General features: G+C 52.9%; 1 protein-coding gene across 1 annotated transcript in view; it reads right to left on the bottom strand.

Annotated features, from left to right (window-relative positions):
• Positions 1–1294: 1294 nt before the first annotated feature.
• LOC140480298 (flap endonuclease 1-like) overlaps positions 1295–20394 on the bottom strand; it is a 41588-nt gene continuing 22488 nt past the window's right edge. Inside the window, exons 5-8 of the mRNA XM_072575002.1 lie at positions 18143–18185; positions 7223–7308; positions 5875–6011; positions 1295–1364 (exon numbers count right to left, since the gene is read on the bottom strand). Of these exons, the coding sequence (XP_072431103.1) occupies positions 1295–1364; positions 5875–6011; positions 7223–7308; positions 18143–18185 (336 nt within the window). The remainder of the gene's footprint in view (positions 1365–5874; positions 6012–7222; positions 7309–18142; positions 18186–20394) is intronic.

Below are 20394 nucleotides of genomic sequence, written 5' to 3'. Positions count from 1 at the left end.
ACACTCAGACACACACACTCAGACACACACACCCAGACACACACACCCAGACACACACACCCAGACACACACACTCAACACACACACCCAGACACACACACTCAGACACACACACCCAGACACACACACCCAGACACACACACTCAGACACACACACTCAGACACACACACCCAGACACACACACCCAGACACACACACTCAGACACACACACTCAGACACACACACCCAGACACACACACCCAGACACACACACTCAGACACACACACCCAGACACACACACCCAGACACACACACCCAGACACACACACTCAGACACACACACCCAGACACACACACCCAGACACACACACCCAGACACACACACTCAGACACACACACTCAGACACACACACCCAGACACACACACCCAGACACACACACTCAAACACACACACCCAGACACACACACCCAGACACACACACCCAGACACACACACTCAAACACACACACCCAGACACACACACTCAGACACACACACTCAGACACACACACCCAGACACACACACCCAGACACACACACCCAGACACACACACTCAGACACACACACCCAGACACACACACCCAGACACACACACCCAGACACACACACTCAGACACACACACCCAGACACACACACCCAGACACACACACTCAGACACACACACCCAGACACACACACTCAGACACACACACCCAGACACACACACCCAGACACACACACCCAGACACACACACCCAGACACACACACTCAAACACACACACCCAGACACACACACTCAGACACACACACCCAGACACACACACCCAGACACACACACCCAGACACACACACTCAGACACACACACCCAGACACACACACCCAGACACACACACCCAGACACACACACTCAGACACACACACCCAGACACACACACCCAGACACACACACTCAGACACACACACCCAGACACACACACTCAGACACACACACTCAGACACACACACCCAGACACACACACCCAGACACACACACCCAGACACACACACTCAAACACACACACCCAGACACACACACTCAGACACACACACCCAGACACACACACCCAGACACACACACTCAGACACACACACTCAGACACACACACTCAGACACACACACCCAGACACACACACCCAGACACACACACCCAGACACACACACCCAGGGGTCAGCCTGAGCTGGCGAATCGATCAGACTCCATGGTGAACTCTATCCCCCCCCCCCCCTCCCCACCCCCCACCTCGCAGTTTAACAAACCTGCTCCTGAGTCAGATGGAGAGCTTTCAAGATTTCCGGGAGAGAGATCTCCTCAACTCGCCTGGAAAAGAGAGACCGAGAGTCAAAACATCACCTCATACAGCTCCCTCTACATCACGGGGTTAGATACAGAGTACAGCTCCCTCTACATCACGGGGTTAGATACAGAGTACAGCTCCCTCTACAACACGGGGTTAGATACAGAGTACAGCTCCCTCTACATCACGGGGTTAGATACAGAGTACAGCTCCCTCTACATCACGGGGTTAGATACAGAGTACAGCTCCCTCTACATCACGGGAGTTAGATACAGAGTACAGCTCCCTCTACATCACGGGGTTAGATACAGAGTACAGCTCCCTCTACATCACGGGGTTAGATACAGAGTACAGCTCCCTCTACATCACGGGGTTAGATACAGAGTACAGCTCCCTCTACATCACGGGGTTAGATACAGAGTACAGCTCCCTCTACATCACGGGGTTAGATACAGAGTACAGCTCCCTCTACATCACGGGAGTTAGATACAGAGTACAGCTCCCTCTACATCACGGGGTTAGATACAGAGTACAGCTCCCTCTACATCACGGGGTTAGATACAGAGTACAGCTCCCTCTACATCACGGGGTTAGATACAGAGTACAGCTCCCTCTACATCACGGGGTTAGATACAGAGTACAGCTCCCTCTACATCACGGGGTTAGATACAGAGTACAGCTCCCTCTACATCACGGGGTTAGATACAGAGTACAGCTCCCTCTACATCACGGGGTTAGATACAGAGTACAGCTCCCTCTACATCACGGGGTTAGATACAGAGTACAGCTCCCTCTACATCACGGGGTTAGATACAGAGTACAGCTCCCTCTACATCACGGGGTTAGATACAGAGTACAGCTCCCTCTACATCACGGGAGTTAGATACAGAGTACAGCTCCCTCTACATCACGGGGTTAGATACAGAGTACAGCTCCCTCTACATCACGGGGTTAGATACAGAGTACAGCTCCCTCTACATCACGGGGTTAGATACAGAGTACAGCTCCCTCTACATCACGGGGTTAGATACAGAGTACAGCTCCCTCTACATCACGGGGTTAGATACAGAGTACAGCTCCCTCTACATCACGGGGTTAGATACAGAGTACAGCTCCCTCTACATCACGGGGTTAGATACAGAGTACAGCTCCCTCTACATCACGGGGTTAGATACAGAGTACAGCTCCCTCTACATCACGGGGTTAGATACAGAGTACAGCTCCCTCTACATCACGGGGTTAGATACAGAGTACAGCTCCCTCTACATCACGGGGTTAGATACAGAGTACAGCTCCCTCTACATCACGGGGTTAGATACAGAGTACAGCTCCCTCTACATCACGGGGTTAGATACAGAGTACAGCTCCCTCTACATCACGGGGTTAGATACAGAGTACAGCTCCCTCTACATCACGGGAGTTAGATACAGAGTAAAGCTCTCTCTACACTGTCCCCCATCAAACACTCCCAGGACAGGGACAGCACGGGGTTAGATACAGAGTAAAGCTTCCTCTACACTGTCCCCCATCAAATACTCCCAGGACAGGGACAGCACGGGGTTAGATACAGAGTAAAGCTTCCTCTACACTGTCCCCCATCAAATACTCCCAGGACAGGGACAGCACGGGGTTAGATACAGAGTAAAGCTCACTCTACACTGTCCCCCATCAAATACTCCCAGGACAGGGACAGCACGGGGTTAGATACAGTGTAAAGCTCCCACTACACTGTCCCCCATCAAATACTCCCAGGACAGGGACAGCACGGGGTTAGATACAGAGTAAAGCTTCCTCTACACTGTCCACCATCAAATACTCCCAGGACAGGGACAGCACGGGGTTAGATACAGTGTAAAGCTCCCACTACACTGTCCCCCATCAAATACTCCCAGGACAGGGACAGCACGGAGTTAGATACAGAGTAAAGCTCCCTCTACAACACGGGGTTAGATACAGAGTCAAGCTCCCTCTACATCACGGGAGTTAGATACAGAGTAAAGCCTCCCACTACACTGTCCCCCATCAAATACTCCCAGGACAGGGACAGCACGGGGTTAGATACAGAGTAAAGCTCCCACTACACTGTCCCCCATCAAATACTCCCAGGACAGGGACAGCACGGGGTTAGATACAGAGTAAAGCTCCCACTACACTGTCCCCCATCAATACTCCCAGGACAGGGACAGCACGGGGTTAGATACAGAGTAAAGCTCCCACTACCACTGTCCCCCATCAAATACTCCCAGGACAGGGACAGCACGGGGTTAGATACAGAGTAAAGCTCCCTCTACACTGTCCCCCCATCAAATACTCCCAGGACAGGGACAGCACGGGGTTAGATACAGTGTAAAGCTCCCACTACACTGTCCCCCATCAAATACTCCCAGGACAGGGACAGCACGGGGTTAGATACAGAGTAAAGCTTCCTCTACACTGTCCACCATCAAATACTCCCAGGACAGGGACAACGGGGTTAGATACAGTGTAAAGCTCCCACTACACTGTCCCCCATCAAATACTCCCAGGACAGGGACAGCACGGAGTTAGATACAGAGTAAAGCTCCCTCTACATCACGGGGTTAGATACAGAGTAAAGGTCCCTCTACATCACGGGAGTTAGATACAGAGTAAAGCTCCCTCTACATCACGGGGTTAGATACAGAGTCAAGCTCCCTCTACATCACGGGAGTTAGATACAGAGTAAAGCTCCCACTACACTGTCCCCCATCAAATACTCCCTGGACAGGGACAGCACGGGGTTAGATACAGAGTAAAGCTCACTCTACACTGTCCCCCATCAAATACTCCCAGGACAGGGACAGCACGGGGTTAGATACAGAGTAAAGCTCCCACTACACTGTCCCCCATCAAATACTCCCAGGACAGGGACAGCACGGGGGTTAGATACAGAGTAAAGCTCACTCTACACTGTCCCCCATCAAATACTCCCAGGACAGGGACAGCACGGGGTTAGATACAGTGTAAAGCTCCCACTACACTGTCCCCCATCAAATACTCCCAGGACAGGGACAGCACGGGGTTAGATACAGAGTAAAGCTCACTCTACACTGTCCCCCATCAAATACTCCCAGGACAGGGACAGCACGGGGTTAGATACAGAGTAAAGCTCCCACTACACTGTCCCCCATCAAATACTCCCAGGACAGGGACAGCACGGGGTTAGATACAGAGTAAAGCTCACTCTACACTGTCCCCCATCAAATACTCCCAGGACAGGGACAGCACGGGGTTAGATACAGAGTACAGCTCCCTCTACATCACGGGGGTTAGATACAGAGTAAAGCTCCCTCTACATCACGGGAGTTAGATACAGAGTAAAGCTACCTCTACACTGTCCCCCATCAAATACTCCCAGGACAGGGACAGCATGGGGTTAGATACAGAGTAAAGCTCCCTCTACACTGTCCCCCGATCAAACACTCCCAGGACAGGGACAGCACGGGGTTAGATACAGAGTAAAGCTCCCTCTAGACTGTCCCCATCAAACACTCCCAGGACAGGGACAGCACAGGGTTAGATACAGAGTAAAGCTCCCTCTACACTGTCCCCCATCAAACTCTCCCAGGACAGGGACAGCACAGGGTTAGATACAGAGTAAAGCTCACTCTACACTGTCCCCCATCAAACACTCCCAGGACAGGGACAGCACGGGGTTAGATACAGAGTAAAGCTCACTCTACACTGTCCCCCATCAAACACTCCCAGGACAGGGACAGCACGGGGTTAGATACAGAGTAAAGCTCTCTCTACACTGTCCCCCATCAAATACTCCCAGGACAGGGACAGCACGGGGTTAGATACAGAGTAAAGCTCTCTCTACACTGTCCCCCATCAAACACTCCAGGACAGGGACAGCACGGGGTTAGATACAGAGTAAAGCTCCCTCTACACTGTCCCCCATCAAATACTCCCAGGACAGGGACAGCACGGGGTTAGATACAGTGTAAAGCTCTCTCTACACTGTCCCCCATCAAATACTCCCAGGACAGGGACAGCACGGGGTTAGACACAGTGTAAAGCTCCCTCTACATCACGGGGGGTTAGATACAGAGTAAAGCTCCCTCTACACTGACCCCCATCAAACACTCCCAGGACAGGGACAGCACGGGGTTAGATACAGAGTAAAGCTCCCTCTACACTGTCCCCCATCAAATACTCCCAGGACAGGGACTGCACGGGGTTAGATACAGAGTAAAGCTTCCTCTACATCACGGGGGGTTAGATACAGAGTAAAGCTCCCTCTACACTGTCCCCCATCAAATACTCCCAGGACAGGGACTGCACGGGGTTAGATACAGAGTAAAGCTCCCTCTACATCACGGGGGGGTTAGATACAGAGTAAAGCTCCCTCTACACTGACCCCCATCAAACACTCCCAGGACAGGGGCAGCACGGGGTCCCTGTCAAACATTCCCAGGGTTGAGAGTGGGGGTGAGAGTGCGGGGGGTGGGGGGGCGATGTTGAGGGGGGTGCAGGGTTGGGTGTAAGGGTGAGGTCAAGGGGCACACTCACGCGTCCTTCCTGGCGCTGACGTTGCGGACGAGGCGGGTACACCCAAAGGGCAGAGCGTCCATATCCTCGGTGGCTGTACAGTGCACCTTCCCCGACTTCACCAACATCGCACAGGTCGCCTCTGCCTCACTTGGAGCCTGGAACAGGGAGGGGGAGGGTGGGGGGGGGGGGGGGGAGAGGGGGGAGGGGGGAGGGGGGGAGAGGGGGAGGGGGGAGGGGGGGGGAGGGGGAGGGGGAGAGGGAAGGGGAGAGGGGGGGGAGGAGAGGGGAAGGGGAGAGGGAGGGGGGAGAGGGGGAGGGGAGGGAGAATGAGGGGGAGGAGGGGAGGGAGAGGGGGAGGGAGGGAGGGGGTTGCGGGAGGGGGAGCAGGCAAGAGGGAGGGAGAGGGATGGCGAGGGGGAGGAGAGGGAGAGGGAGGGGGGAGTGGGAGGGGAAGGCGGAGAGAGCGTGTGGGTCACCACTGTGTACCACACCAACCATCACCCTGACCCCTGACCCTTGACCCATCCCTTTGCACTGACTCCTCGTCCATCACCTCTGACCCCTCACCTCCAACATGCCCTATGAAGTGGAGCAGCAGCCCTGACCCCCTCCTCCCCCCCACCCATCGCCCACTTTGATGGATAATGAGGGATGGGCCTGGTCGCCCAATGAATGAATTCTAACCAGGATGGTTCCGGAGGTTCGTGTCTTGTTCCCCTTCCCAGGTGAACAGCAGGAGGCCATTCAGCCCCTTGAGTTTGGCCTGAACCATCCAGTGATTCCTCTTTTCCCCATTACCCCAACCTGTTCAACCCCATTGATACAACACAGCTCCACCCTCAAACTCTTGGGCTGGCTTGGAGCGGGGGGGTGGGGGGTGTGGGAGGGGAGAGAGAGTGGTGAGAGAGAAGGGGGCAGGGGGAGAGAGCGCGGGGAGAGAGAAGGGGGCAGGGGAGAGCATGGGGAGAGGGAGGAGAGAGAGTGGGGGGGAGAGAGTGGGGGGTGGGGGAGAGAGCGAAGTGGGGAGAGAGAGTGGGGCGGGAGAAGGGGGCAGGGGGAGAGAGGGAGAGGTGGGAGAGAGATTGGGGAGACTGAGAGAGAGTGTGAGAGTGGGATCACACAGGGATGTGGATCTGGGGAGACTGAATGAGGGGGTGACCTCTCAACCCCCAGGCCCCTGACTGTCCCAGCACAGGGACGGTTGTGGGAACACCCCGCCTCCAGAAGAGGGAATTGTCCACAGGACACTCAGGAGGGTGAGGGAGCACAGGCTGACGGGGTTGGAGTGGGGGGGGGGCGGGGGGGGAGGTCTGTCCCAGTGCAGCGTGCCCCACCCCACTCCCCCCACCATCCCACAGGCACATACCTCGATGTAGGGCACCCCCAGGAGGGTGAGGAGACGCTGACAATCCCTCCGACTGTTCCGAGGAATAAACGCCGGCCTGGAGTCACCTGGAGGAGAGAGGGAACACACACACGTCCCATGGATGGAGAGAGGGAACAGACATACGTCCCGTGGATGGAGAGAGGGAACAGACACACGTCCCGTGGATGGAGAGAGGGAACACACTCACGTCCCGCGGATGGAGAGAGGGAACACACTCACGTCCCGCGGATGGAGAGAGGGAACACACTCACGTCCCGCGGATGGAGAGAGGGAACACACTCACGTCCCGTGGATTGAGAGAGGGAACACACTCACGTCCCGTCGATGGAGAGAGGAACAGACACACGTCCCGCGGATGGAGAGAGGGAACAGACACACGTCCCGTCGATGGAGAGAGGGAACAGACACACGTCCTGTGGATGGAGAGAGGGAACAGACACACGTCCGTCGATGGAGAGAGGGAACAGACACACGTCCCGCGGATGGAGAGAGGAACAGACACACGTCCCGTCGATGGAGAGAGGGAACAGACACACGTCCTGTGGATGGAGAGAGGGAACAGACACACGTCCCGTCGATGGAGAGAGGGAACAGACACACGTCCCGCGGATGGAGAGAGGGAACACACACACATCCCGCAGATGGAGAGAGGGAACACACACACGTCCCGTGGATGGAGAGAGGGAACACACACACGTCCTGTGGATGGAGAGAGGGAACACACACACGTCCCGTGGATGGAGAGAGGGAACACACAGACGTCCTGCAGATGGAGAGAGGGAACACACACACGTCCTGTGGATGGAGAGAGGGAACACACACGTCCCGTGGATGGAGAGAGGGAACACACACACGTCCCGTGGATGGAGAGAGGGAACACACACACGTCCCGCAGATGGAGAGAGGGAACACACACACGTCCCGCGGATGGAGAGAGGGAACAGACACACGTCCCATGGATGGAGAGAGGGAACACACACACGTCCCGCGGATGGAGAGAGGGAACACACACACGTCCCGTGGATGGAGAGAGGGAACAGACACACGTCCCGTGGATGGAGAGAGGGAACACACACACGTCCCGTGGATGGAGAGAGGGAACACACACACGTCCTGTGGATGGAGAGAGGGAACACACACACGTCCCGCAGATGGAGAGAGGGAACACACACACGTCCCGCAGATGGAGAGAGGGAACACACACACGTCCTGTGGATGGAGAGAGGGAACACACACACGTCCCGCAGATGGAGAGAGGGAACACACACACGTCCCGCAGATGGAGAGAGGGAACACACACACGTCCTGTGGATGGAGAGAGGGAACACACACACGTCCCGTGGATGGAGAGAGGGAACAGACACACGTCCCGCAGATGGAGAGAGGGAACAGACACACATCCCGTGGATGGAGAGAGGGAACACACACACGTCCCGTGGATGGAGAGAGGGAACAGACACACGTCCCGCAGATGGAGAGAGGGAACACACACACGTCCCGTGGATGGAGAGAGGGAACAGACACAAGTCCTGTGAATGGAGAGAGGGAACACACACACGTCCCGTGGATGGAGAGAGGGAACAGACACACGTCCCGCGGATGGAGAGAGGGAACAGACACACGTCCCGCAGATGGAGAGAGGGAACAGACACACGTCCCGTGGATGGAGAGAGGGAACACACACACGTCCCGTGGATGGAGAGAGGGAACAGACACACGTCCCGCGGATGGAGAGAGGGAACAGACACACGTCCCGCAGATGGAGAGAGGGAACAGACACACGTCCCGTGGATGGAGAGAGGGAACACACACACGTCCCGCGGATGGAGAGAGGGAACACACACACGTCCCGTGGATGGAGAGAGGGAACACACACACGTCCTGTGGATGGAGAGAGGGAACACACACACGTCCCGCAGATGGAGAGAGGGAACAGACACACGTCCCGTGGATGGAGAGAGGGAACAGACACACGTCCCATGGATGGAGAGAGGGAACAGACGCTCGTCCTGTGGATGGAGAGAGGGAACACACACACGTCCTGTGGATGGAGAGAGGGAACACACACACGTCCTGTGGATGGAGAGAGGGAACAGACACACGTCCCGCGGATGGAGAGAGGGAACAGACACACGTCCCGTGGATGGAGAGAGGGAACAGACACACGTCCCGTGGATGGAGAGAGGGAACACACAGACGTCCTGCAGATGGAGAGAGGGAACACACACACGTCCTGTGGATGGAGAGAGGGAACACACACACGTCCCGCGGATGGAGAGAGGGAACAGACACACGTCCCATGGATGGAGAGAGGGAACACACACACGTCCCGCGGATGGAGAGAGGGAACACACACACGTCCCGCAGATGGAGAGAGGGAACACACACACGTCCCATGGATGGAGAGAGGGAACACACACACATCCCGCAGATGGAGAGAGGGAACAGACACACGTCCTGTGGATGGAGAGAGGGAACAGACACACGTCCCGTGGATGGAGAGAGGGAACACACACACGTCCCGCAGATGGAGAGGGGGAACACACTCACGTCCCGCGGATGGAGAGAGGGAACAGACACACGTCCCGTGGATGGAGAGAGGGAACACACACACGTCCCGCAGATGGAGAGAGGGAACAGACACACGTCCCGTGGATGGAGAGAGGGAACAGACACACGTCCCGTGGATGGAGAGAGGGAACAGACACACGTCCCGCAGATGGAGAGAGGGAACAGACACACGTCCCGCGGATGGAGAGAGGGAACACACACACGTCCCGTGGATGGAGAGAGGGAACAGACACACGTCCCGCAGATGGAGAGGGGGAAGGGTGTAGCCTACCAGCAGGACAAGGCCGGGCTCTGGAAGTGGGATCTTCCTGTGTCCCATCCTGCCTTCGGAACGCAGACTGACCCACCGTGACCCAGCCAGTTGGCCCTGACTCCCGTGCCCACTGAGATTCCATGCCCAATCAGTGATCTGGAAGCACCCAGAGGTGCAGCCTTGTATATGGACTGTTCCTTAAATGACTGTGATGGGAATTATAGAGTACAGCACGGACACAGACCATTCGGCCCATCTCCTCCCTACCCCAGCTCACTCTGTAAACTCTCTCGAACAGCACAACCTTATCAGGAATAACCGAGTCCATCCCCACTGCACCCACAGGGGGAGCCACTGCAGCACTCCCTCCCCAGGGAATCCACAAACACACCCGCACAGGGGGCACAGGAAGCAAAGCCCAATCTGTCAGGGATCTCAGCCGGGAATACCGAGGGAGAGAGGGGCTGAGCTGGGAATACCGAGGGAGAGTGAGGCTGAGGGGGAATACCAAGGGAGAGTGGGGTTGAGCCCAGAATACAGAGGGAGAGAGGGACTAAGCTGGGAATACCGAGGGAGAGAGGGACTGAGTGGGAATACCGAGGGAGAGAGGGACTGAGCTGGGAATACCGAGGGAGAGAGGGGCTGAGCTGGCAATACCGAGGGAGAGAGGAACTGAGCTGGGAATACCGAGGGAGAGAGGGACTGAGCTGGGAATACCGAGAGGGAGAGGGACTGAGCTGGGAATACCGAGGGAGAGAGGGACTGAGTGGGAATACCGAGGGAGAGAGGGACTGAGCTGGGAATACCGAGAGAGAGAAGGACTGAGCTGGGAATACAGAGGGAGAGAGGGACTGAGTAGGAATACCGAGGGGGAGAGGGACTGAGCTGGGAATACCGAGGGAGAGAGGGGCTGAGCTGGGAATACCGAGGGAGAGAGGGACTGAGCTGGGAATACCAAGGGGGAGAGGGACTGAGCTGGGAATACAGAGGGAGAGAGGGACTGAGCTGGGAATACCGAGGGGGAGAGGGACTGAGCTGGGAATACCGAGGGAGAGAGGGGCTGAGCTGGGAATACCGAGGGAGAGAGGGACTGAGCTGGGAATACCAAGGGGGAGAGGGACTGAGCTGGGAATACAGAGGGAGAGAGGGACTGAGCTGGGAATACCAAGGGGGAGAGGGACTGAGCTGGGAATACCGAGGGAGTGAGGGGCTGGGAGCCCTGTTCCCTCAGGAAAGCCCCAGTTTGACCCCAACAGCTCTCCCTGTCCCTGTGTGATCAGGCCACGGGCTGCAGTATCTCAGATTCCCTCTCAGTTCCTGGTTTCCAAGGGGCTGATCAATCTCAAGGGGCAGTGGCTAGATTGGCATTTATTGGTCTTGGTCATAGCCTGGCATTTGTGTGGCATGAATGTTACTTGTCACTTGTCAGCCCATACTGTCCAGATATCACTCCATTTGGGCACAGACTGCTTCAGTATCTGAGGAGTGGCGAATGGTGCTGAGCACTGTGTAATCATCGGCGAACATCCCCCACTTCGGACCTTCTGACAGAGGGAAGGTCATTGATGAAGCAGCTGCAGATGGTTGGGCCGAGGACACTATCCTGAGGGACTCCTGCAGAGATGTCCTGGAGCTGAGATGACTGTATACCATTTTGGATACTGTTGAGGGGGGGGGACTTACCAGGGGAAAGCAGTGGGGCACAGGGCTCTGGCACAGAGTCTGCTCCTGCTGCTCAGAAGGGAAGGGGGAAGAGGAGCAGAGCAGTAGTCATTGGGGACTCCATAGTTAGGGGGATAGATAGGAGGTTCTGTGGGGAGGAGAGAGACTCACGGTTGGTGTGTTGCCCCCCCCCCCGGGTGCCAGGGTCCGTGATGTCTCTGATCGTGTTTTTGGGATCCTTAAGGGGGAGGGGGAGCAGCCCCAAGTCGTGGTCCACATAGGCACCAATGACACAGGTAGGAAGAGAGATGGGGATTTCAGGCAGGAATTCAGGGAGCTAGGATGGAAGCTTAGAGCTAGGACAAACAGAGTTGTTATCTCTGGTTTGTTGCCCGTGCCACGTGCTAGTGAGGCAAGGAATAGGGAGAGAGAGGAGTTGAACATGTGGCTACAGGGATGGTTGTAGGAGGGAGGGCTTTGGATTCTTGGATAATTGGGCTCTTTCTGGGGAAGGTGGGACCTCTACAAGCAGGATGGTCTTCACCTGAACCAGAGGGGTACCAATATCCTGGGGGGGGGATTTCGCTAAGGCTATTGGGGTGGGTTTAAACTAATCCAGCAGGGGGATGGGAACCAAAATTGTAATTTCAAATTTCAGGATGTTGAGGGTAGGGAGGTCAGGGATAGGTTTACAAGGTCGCAAGAGGGCACCGGCAAGCAGAATGTTGGTTTGAAGTATGTGTCTACTTCAACTCCAGGAGCATCCAGAATAAGGTGGGTGAACTTGCAGCATGGGTCAGTACCTGGGACTTCGACTTTGTGGCCATCTCAGAGACATGGATAGAGCAGGGACAGGAATGGTCATTGCAGGTTCCAGGATTTCGATGTTTCAGTAAGAACAGAGAAGATGGTAAAAGAGGTGGGGGTGTGGCATTGTTAGTCAAGGATAGTGTGAGAGCAGCTGAGGTAACGTTTGGGGACTCATCCACTGAGGTAGTTTGGGCTGAGGTTAGAGACAGAAAAGGAGAGGTCACCCTGTTGGGAGTTTTCTGTAGGCCTCCGAATAGTTCCAGGGATGTAGAGGAAAGGATATAAAGGATAGTAAAGATGATTCTCGATAGGAGCGAGAGTAACAAGGTAGTTGTTATTGGGGACTTTAACTTGCCTAATATTGACTGGGAATACTATAGTACAAGTATAGTGTGGACGACACTAAGGTCGGTGGAGTTGTGGATAGTGATGAAGGATGTTGTAGGTTACAGAGAGACATAGATAAGCTGCAGAGCTGGGCTGAGAGGTGGCAAATGGAGTTTAATGTGGACAAGTGTGAGGTGATTCACTTTGGTCGGAGTAACCGGAATGCAAAGTACTGGGCTAATGGTAAGATTCTTGGTAGTGTAGATGAGCAGAGAGATCTCGGTGTCCAGGTACACAGATCCCTGAAAGTTGCCACCCAGGTTGACAGGGTTGTTTAGAAGGCATACAGTGTTTTAGCTTTTATTAATAGAGGGATCGAGTTCCAGAACCATGAGGTTATGCTACAGCTGTACAAAACTCTGGTGCGGCCGCACTTGGAGTATTGTGTACAGTTCTGGTCACCACATTATAAGAAGGATGTGGAAGCTTTGGAAAGGGTGCAGAGGAGATTTACCAGGATGTTGCCTGGTATGGAGGGAAGGTCTTACGAGGAAAGGCTGAGGGTCTTGAGGTTGTTCTCGTTAGAGAGAAGAAGGTTGAGAGGTGACTTAATAGAGACATATAAGATAATCAGAGGGTTAGATAGGGTGGACAGGGAGAGGCTTTTTCCAAGTATGGTGACGGTGAGCATGAGGGGGCATAGCTTTAAATTGAGGGGTGATAGATATAGGACAGATGTCAGAGGTAGTTTCTTTACTCAGAGAGTAGTAAGGGTATGGAATGCTTTGCCTGCAACGGTAGTAGATTCACCAAGTTTAAGTGCATTTAAGTCGTCATTGGACAAGTATATGGATGTACATGGAATAGTGGAGGTTAGATGGGCTTCAGATTGGTATGACAGGTTGGCGCAACATCGAGGGCCGAAGGGTCTGTACTGTGCTGTAATGTTCTATGTTCTATGTTAATACAAGTAGTTTAGATGGGTCAACTTTTGTTCAATGTGTACAGGAGGCTTTTCTGACTCAGTAAGGAGACAGGCCAACAAGGGGAGATGCCATATTGGATTTGGGACTGAGGGATGTACCAGGTGAGGTGTTAGATTTGGAGGTAGGTGAGCACTTTGGTGATAGTGACCACAATTCGGTTATGTTTACAATAGCAATGGACAGGGGTAGCCATATATCGCAGGGAAAGAGGTATAGCTGGGGGAAAATCAATTACGATGCAATTAGGCAAGATTTAGGATGCATAGGATGGGGAAGGAAACTGCAGGGGATGGGCACCTTGGAAATGTGGAGCTTATTCAAGGAACAGCTACTGTGGGTCCTTGATAAGTATGTACCTGTCAGGCAGGGAGGGAGTTGTTGAAAGAGGGAGCCATGGTTTATTAAAGAAGTTGAAGCTCTTGTCAAGGGGAAGAAGGGGGCTTATGTGGGGAGGAGGCGTGAAGGTTCAGTTGGGGGGCTTGAGAGTTATAAGTTAGCCAGAAAAGATCTAAAGAGAGGACTAAGAGCCAGGAGGGGACATGAGAAGTTGTTGGTGGATAGGATCAAGGCAAATCCTAAGGCCTTCTGTAGGTATATCAGGAATAAAAGAATGATTAGGGTAAGATTAGGGCCAATCAAAGACAGTCGTGGGAAGTTGTGTGTGGAATCTGAGGATATAGGGGAAGGGCTTAATGAATACTTTTCATCAGTATTCACATTGGAAAGGGGCAATGTTAGTGAGAATATGGAGATACAGACTACAACATTAGATGGGATTGAGGATGACAAAGAGGAGGTTTTAGCAATTTTGGAAGATCTGAAAATAGATAAGACCCCTGGACCAGATGGGATTTATCCTCAGATTCTCTGGGAAGCCAGAGAGGAGACTGCCGAGCCTTTGGCTTTGATCTTTATGTCATCATTGTCGACAGGAGTAGTACCAGAAAACTGGAGGATAGCAAATATTGTTCCCATGTTCAAGAAGGGGAGTTGGGCCAACCCTGGTAATTAAAGAACAGTGAGCCTTACTTCGGTCGTGGGTAAGACGTTGGGAAAGGTTATAAGAAATAGGATTTATAATTATCTGGAAAGGAATAATTTGATTAGGGATAGTCAACATGGTTTGTGAAGGGTAGGTCGTGCTTCACAAACCTTATTGAGTTCTTTGAGAAGGTGACCAAACAGGTAGATGAGGGTAAAGCGGTTGATGTGGTGTATAGGGATTTCAGTAAGGTGTTTGATAAGGTTCCACATGGTAGGCTACTGAACAAAATACTGAGTTTCGGGATTGAAGGTTATTTAGCGGTTTGGATCAGTAATTGGCTAGCTGAAAGAAGACAGAGGGTGGTGGCTGATGGGAAATGTTCATCCTGGAGTTCAGTTACCAGTGGTGTACCACAAGGATCTGTTTTGGGGCCACTGCTGTTTGTCATTTTTATAAATGATCTGGATGTGGGCTTAGAAGGTTGGGTTAGTAAATTTGTGGGTAACACAAAGGTAAGCAGAGTTGTGGATAGTGCTGGTGGATGTTGTGGGTTACAGAAGGACATAGATACGATGCAGAGCTGGGCTGAGAGGTGGCAAATGGAGTTTAATGCGGAAAAGTGTGAGGTAGTTCACTTCGGAAGAAGTAACAGGAATACATAGTACAGGGCTAATGGTAAAATTCTTGGCAGTGTGGATGAACAGAGAGATCTCGGTGTCCTGGTGCATAAACCCCTGAAAGTTGCCACCCAGGGTGATAGGGTTGTTAAGAACTGGATTAGTGGGGCTGGAAGAGCACAGCAGTTCAGGCAGCATCCAACAAGCAGCGAAATCGACGTTTTGGGCAAAAGCCCTTCATCAGGAATAAAGGCAGTGAGCCTGAAGCGTGGGGAGATAAGCTAGAGGAGGGTGGGGGTGGGGGTGGGGAGAGAGTAGCATAGAGTACAATGGGTGAGTGGGGGAGGGGATGAAGGTGATAGGTCAGGGAGGAGAGGGGGGAGTGGATAGGTGGAAAAGAAGATAGGCAGGTCGGACAAGTCAAGGAGACAGTAACTGAGCTGGAGGTTTGAAACTAGGATGAGGTGGGGGAAGGGGAAATGAGGAAACTGTTGAAGTCCACATTGATGCCCTGGGGTTGAAGTGTTCCAAGGCGGAAGATGAGGCATTCTTCCTCCAGGCGTCTGGTGGTGAGGGAGCGGCGGTGAAGGAGGCCTAGGACCTCCATGTCCTCGGCAGAGTGGGAGGGGGAGTTGAAATGTTGGGCCACGGGGCGGTTTGGTTGATTGGTGCGGGTGTCTCAGAGATGTTCCCTAAAGCGCTCTGCTAGGAGGCGCCCAGTCTCCCCAATGTAGAGGAGACCACATCGGGAACAACGGATACAATAAATGATATTGGTGGATGTGCAGGTAAAACTTTGATGGATGTGGAAGGCTCCTTTAGGGCCTTGGATGGAGGTGAGGGAGGAGGTGTGGGCACAGGTTTTACAGTTCCTGCGGTGGCAGGGGAAAGTGCCAGAATGGGAGGGTGGGTCATAGGGGGGTGTGGACCTGACCAGGTAGTCACGGAGGGAACGGTCTTTGCAGAAGGCGGAAAGGGGTGGGGAGGGAAATATATCCCTGGTGGTGGGGTCTGTTTGGAGGTGGCGGAAATGTCGGTGGATGATTTGGTTTATGCGAAGGTTGGTAGGGTGGAAGGTGAGCACCAGGGGCGTTCTGTCCTTGTTACGGTTGGAGGAGTGGGGTCTGAGGGCGGAGGTGCGGGATGTGGACGAGATGCGTTGGAGGGCATCTTTAACCACGTGGGAAGGGAAATTGCGGTCTCTAAAGAAGGAGGCCATCTGGTGTGTTCTGTGGTGGAACTGGTCCTCCTGGGAGCAGATACGGCGGAGGTGGATGAATTGGGAATACGGGATGGCATTTTTGCAAGAGGTAGGGTGGGAAGAGGTGTAATCCAGGTTGCTGTGGGAGTCGGTGGGTTTGTAAAAAATGTCAGTGTCAAGTCGGTCGTCACTAATGGAGATGGAGAGGTCCAGGAAGGGGAGCGAGGTGTCAGAGATGGTCCAGGTAAATTTAAGGTCAGGGTGGAATGTGTTGGTGAAGTTGATGAATTGCTCAACCTCCTCACGGGAGCATGAGGTGGCACCAATGCAGTCATCAATGTAACGGAGGAAGAGGTGGGGAGTGGTGCCGGTATAATTACGGAAGATCAACTGCTCTACGTAGCCAACAAAGAGACAGGCATAGCTGGGGCCCATACGGGTGCCCATGGCAACCCCTTTGGTACTGGCTCCGACCCCACTCCCAGCTCCACACCCACACCAGATCCCAGATGTCAGAGGTAGTTTCTTTACTCAAGAGAGTAGTAGGGGCATGAAACACATTACCTGCAGTAGGAGACTCACTGATGTTTTGGGCATTTAAATGGGCATTGGACATACATATGGATAATAATGGAATGGTATAGGTTAGATGGGCATCAGATTCACTTCACAGGTCGGTGCAACATCGAGGGCCGAAGGGTCTGTACTGTGCTGTAACGTTCTACATTCTATGACTGACCTCCAACAACCACAACCATCTTCCTATGTGTCAGGCCTGACTCTAACCAGAGAAGTGTTTGTCCGTTGATACCCCTTGATTCCAGTTTTGCTCAGGCTCCTTGATGCCACTCAGTCGAATCCAGCCTTGTTGTTAAGGGTCTGTCCCTCTCCCCTCCCCTCTGGAATCCAGCTCTTCTGTCCATGTTTGAGGCTGGAATGAGGTCAGGAGCTGAGTGACCCTGGGGGGAACCCAAACTGGGCAGGTCACTGAGCAGGTTATTGCTGAGCAGGTGCTGCTTGGTAGCTCTGTAACTGACACCGTCCATCACTTTACTGAGGATTGAGAGGAGACTGATGGGGCAGGAATTGGCCGGGTTGGATTAGTTTTGGGATTGATAAAGGGCAATGGGAGAGAGCACGGTGGCTCAGTGGTTAGCACTGCTGCCTCACAGCACCTGGGACCAGGGTTCGATTCCAGCCTCAAGCGACTGTCTGTGGGGAGTTTGCACATTCTCCCCGCGTCTGCGCGGGTTCCCTCCGGGTGCTCCAGTTTCCAAAGATATGCAGGTTAGGGTAGGGGGTGTGCCTGGGGGGGATGCCCTTTGTGGGGTTGGTGTGCAATCGATGGGCTGAATGGCTTGTTTCCACATGGAAGGGATGAGTTTGGGACAGATGTTGGAAAGAGGCAGTAGAGTGTTGGGGCTGAATGGCCTGTTTGTGGAGTTGTGTTTAGTTTTGTCTGTGTTCCCACGTGCGACCATTCTCACCTGCGTTCCCGGTCGGAGTTATTCCCGCTGGCTGCTCATCCCCCTGGAAAACAGAAGGTCACGTCACTGGGAATGGGGAAAGGAGGTGGGAGCCTGGATTGCTCTCTGATCCCCCACACTCCTCCCCCCGTACCCTCATCCTGTCGCCACCCCAACCCCACATCCCCCAACACCCTCACTCCCAGCGAGACAGAGAGAGACACCACCCTGGGGAATAGTGACTGGTTGAAAGGTGATGGAGTCATAGAGATGTACAGCATGGAAACAGACCCTTTGGTCCAACTCATCCATGCCGACCAGATATCCCAACCTAATCTAGTCCCACCTGCCAGCGCCCAGCCCATATCCCTCCAAACCCTTCCTATTCATATACCCATCCAAATGCCTTTTAAATGTTGTAATTGTACCAGCCTCCACCACATCCTCTGGCAGCTCATTCCATACACGTACCACCCTCTGTGTGAAAAGGTTGCCCCTTAGGTCTCTTTTATATCTTTCCCCTCTCACCCTAAACCTATGCCCTCTAGTTCTGACTCCCTGACCCCAGGGAAAAGACTTTGTCTATTTACCCTATCCATGCCCCTCATGATTTTGTAAACCTCTATAAAGGTCACCCCTCAGCCTCCAACACTCCAGGGAAAACAGCCCCAGCCTGTTCAGCCTCTCCCTGTAGCTCAAACCCTCCAACCCTGGCAACATCCTTGTAAATCTTTTCTGAACCCTTTCAAGTTTCACAACATCTTTCCGATAGGAAGGAGACCAGAATTGCACACAATATTCCAACAGTGGCCTAACCAATGTCCTGTACAGCCGCAACATGACCTCCCAACTCCTGTACTCAATAAAAGCAAATTACTGCGGATGCTGGAATCTGAAACCAAAAGAGAAAATGCTGGAAAATCTCAGCAAGTCTGGCAGCATCTGTAAGGAGAGAAAAAAGAGCTGACATTTTGAGTCTAACTGACCCTTTGTCAAAGCTGCTTCAGTGTTACTGAACAAAGAGACCTTGGAGTGCAGGTTCATAGCTCCTTGAAAGTGGAGTCGCAGGTCGATAGGATAGTGAAGAAGGCGTTTGGTATGCTTTCCTTTATTGGTCAGAGTATTGAGCTTTACTGAAGTCCATATAGATCACATCTACTGCTCTTCCCTCATCAATCCTCTTTGTTACTTCTTCAAAAAACTCAATCAAGTTTGTGAGACATGATTTCCCAGACACAAAACCGTGATGACTATCCCGAATCAGTCCTTGCCTTTCCAAATACACGTACATCCTGTCCCTCAGGATTCCCTCCAACAACTTGCCCACCACCGAGGTCAGGCTCACTGGTCTATAGTTCCCTGGCTTGTCCTTACCACCCTTCTTAAACAGTGGCACCACGTTTGCCAACCTCCAGTCTTCTGGCACCTCACCTGTGACTATCGATGATACAAATATCTCAGTAAGAGGCCCAGCAATCACTTCTCTAGCTTCCCACAGAGTTCTCAGGTAAACCTGATCAGGTCCTGGGGATTTATCCACCTTTATGCATTTCAAGACATCCAGCACTTCCTCCTCTGTAATATGGACATTTTTCAAGATGTCACCATCTATTTCCCTACAGTCTATATCTTCCATGTCCTTTTCCACAGTAAATACTGATGCAAAATACTCATTTCGTATCTCCCCCATTTTCTGCGGCTCCACACAAAGGCTGCCTTGCTGATCTTTGAGGGGCCCTATTCTCTCCCTAGTTACCCTTTTGTTTTTAATTTATTTAAAAACCCTTTGGATTCTCCTTAATTCTATTTGCCAAAGCTATCTCATGTCCCCTTGTTGCTCTCCTGATTTCCCTCTTCAGTGTACTCCTACTGCCTTTATACTCTTTTAAGGATTCACTCGATCTATCCTGTCTATACCTTACATATGCTTCCTTCTTTTTCTTAACCAAACCCTCAATTTCTTTAGTCATCCAGCATTCCCTATACCTACCAGCCTTCCCTTTCACCCTGACAGGAATATACCTTCTCTGGATTCTCGTTATCTCATTTCTGAAGGCTTCCCATTTTCCAGCCGTCCCTTTACCTGCGAATATCTGCCTCCAATCAGCTTTCGAAAGTTCTTGCCTAATACTGTCAAAATTGGCCTTTCTCCAATTTAGAACTTCAACTTTTCGATCTGGTCTATCCTTTCCCATCATTATTTTAAATCTAATAGAATTATGGTCGCTGGCCCCAAAGTGCTCCCCCACTGACACCTCAGTCACCTGCCCTGC

The sequence above is a fragment of the Chiloscyllium punctatum genome, chromosome 8 (assembly GCF_047496795.1).
Source record: "Chiloscyllium punctatum isolate Juve2018m chromosome 8, sChiPun1.3, whole genome shotgun sequence".
Taxonomy (NCBI): Eukaryota; Metazoa; Chordata; class Chondrichthyes; order Orectolobiformes; family Hemiscylliidae; genus Chiloscyllium; species Chiloscyllium punctatum.
The sequence above is the reverse complement of the archived record's forward strand: the minus strand, read 5'-3'. Positions and strand labels throughout refer to the sequence as shown.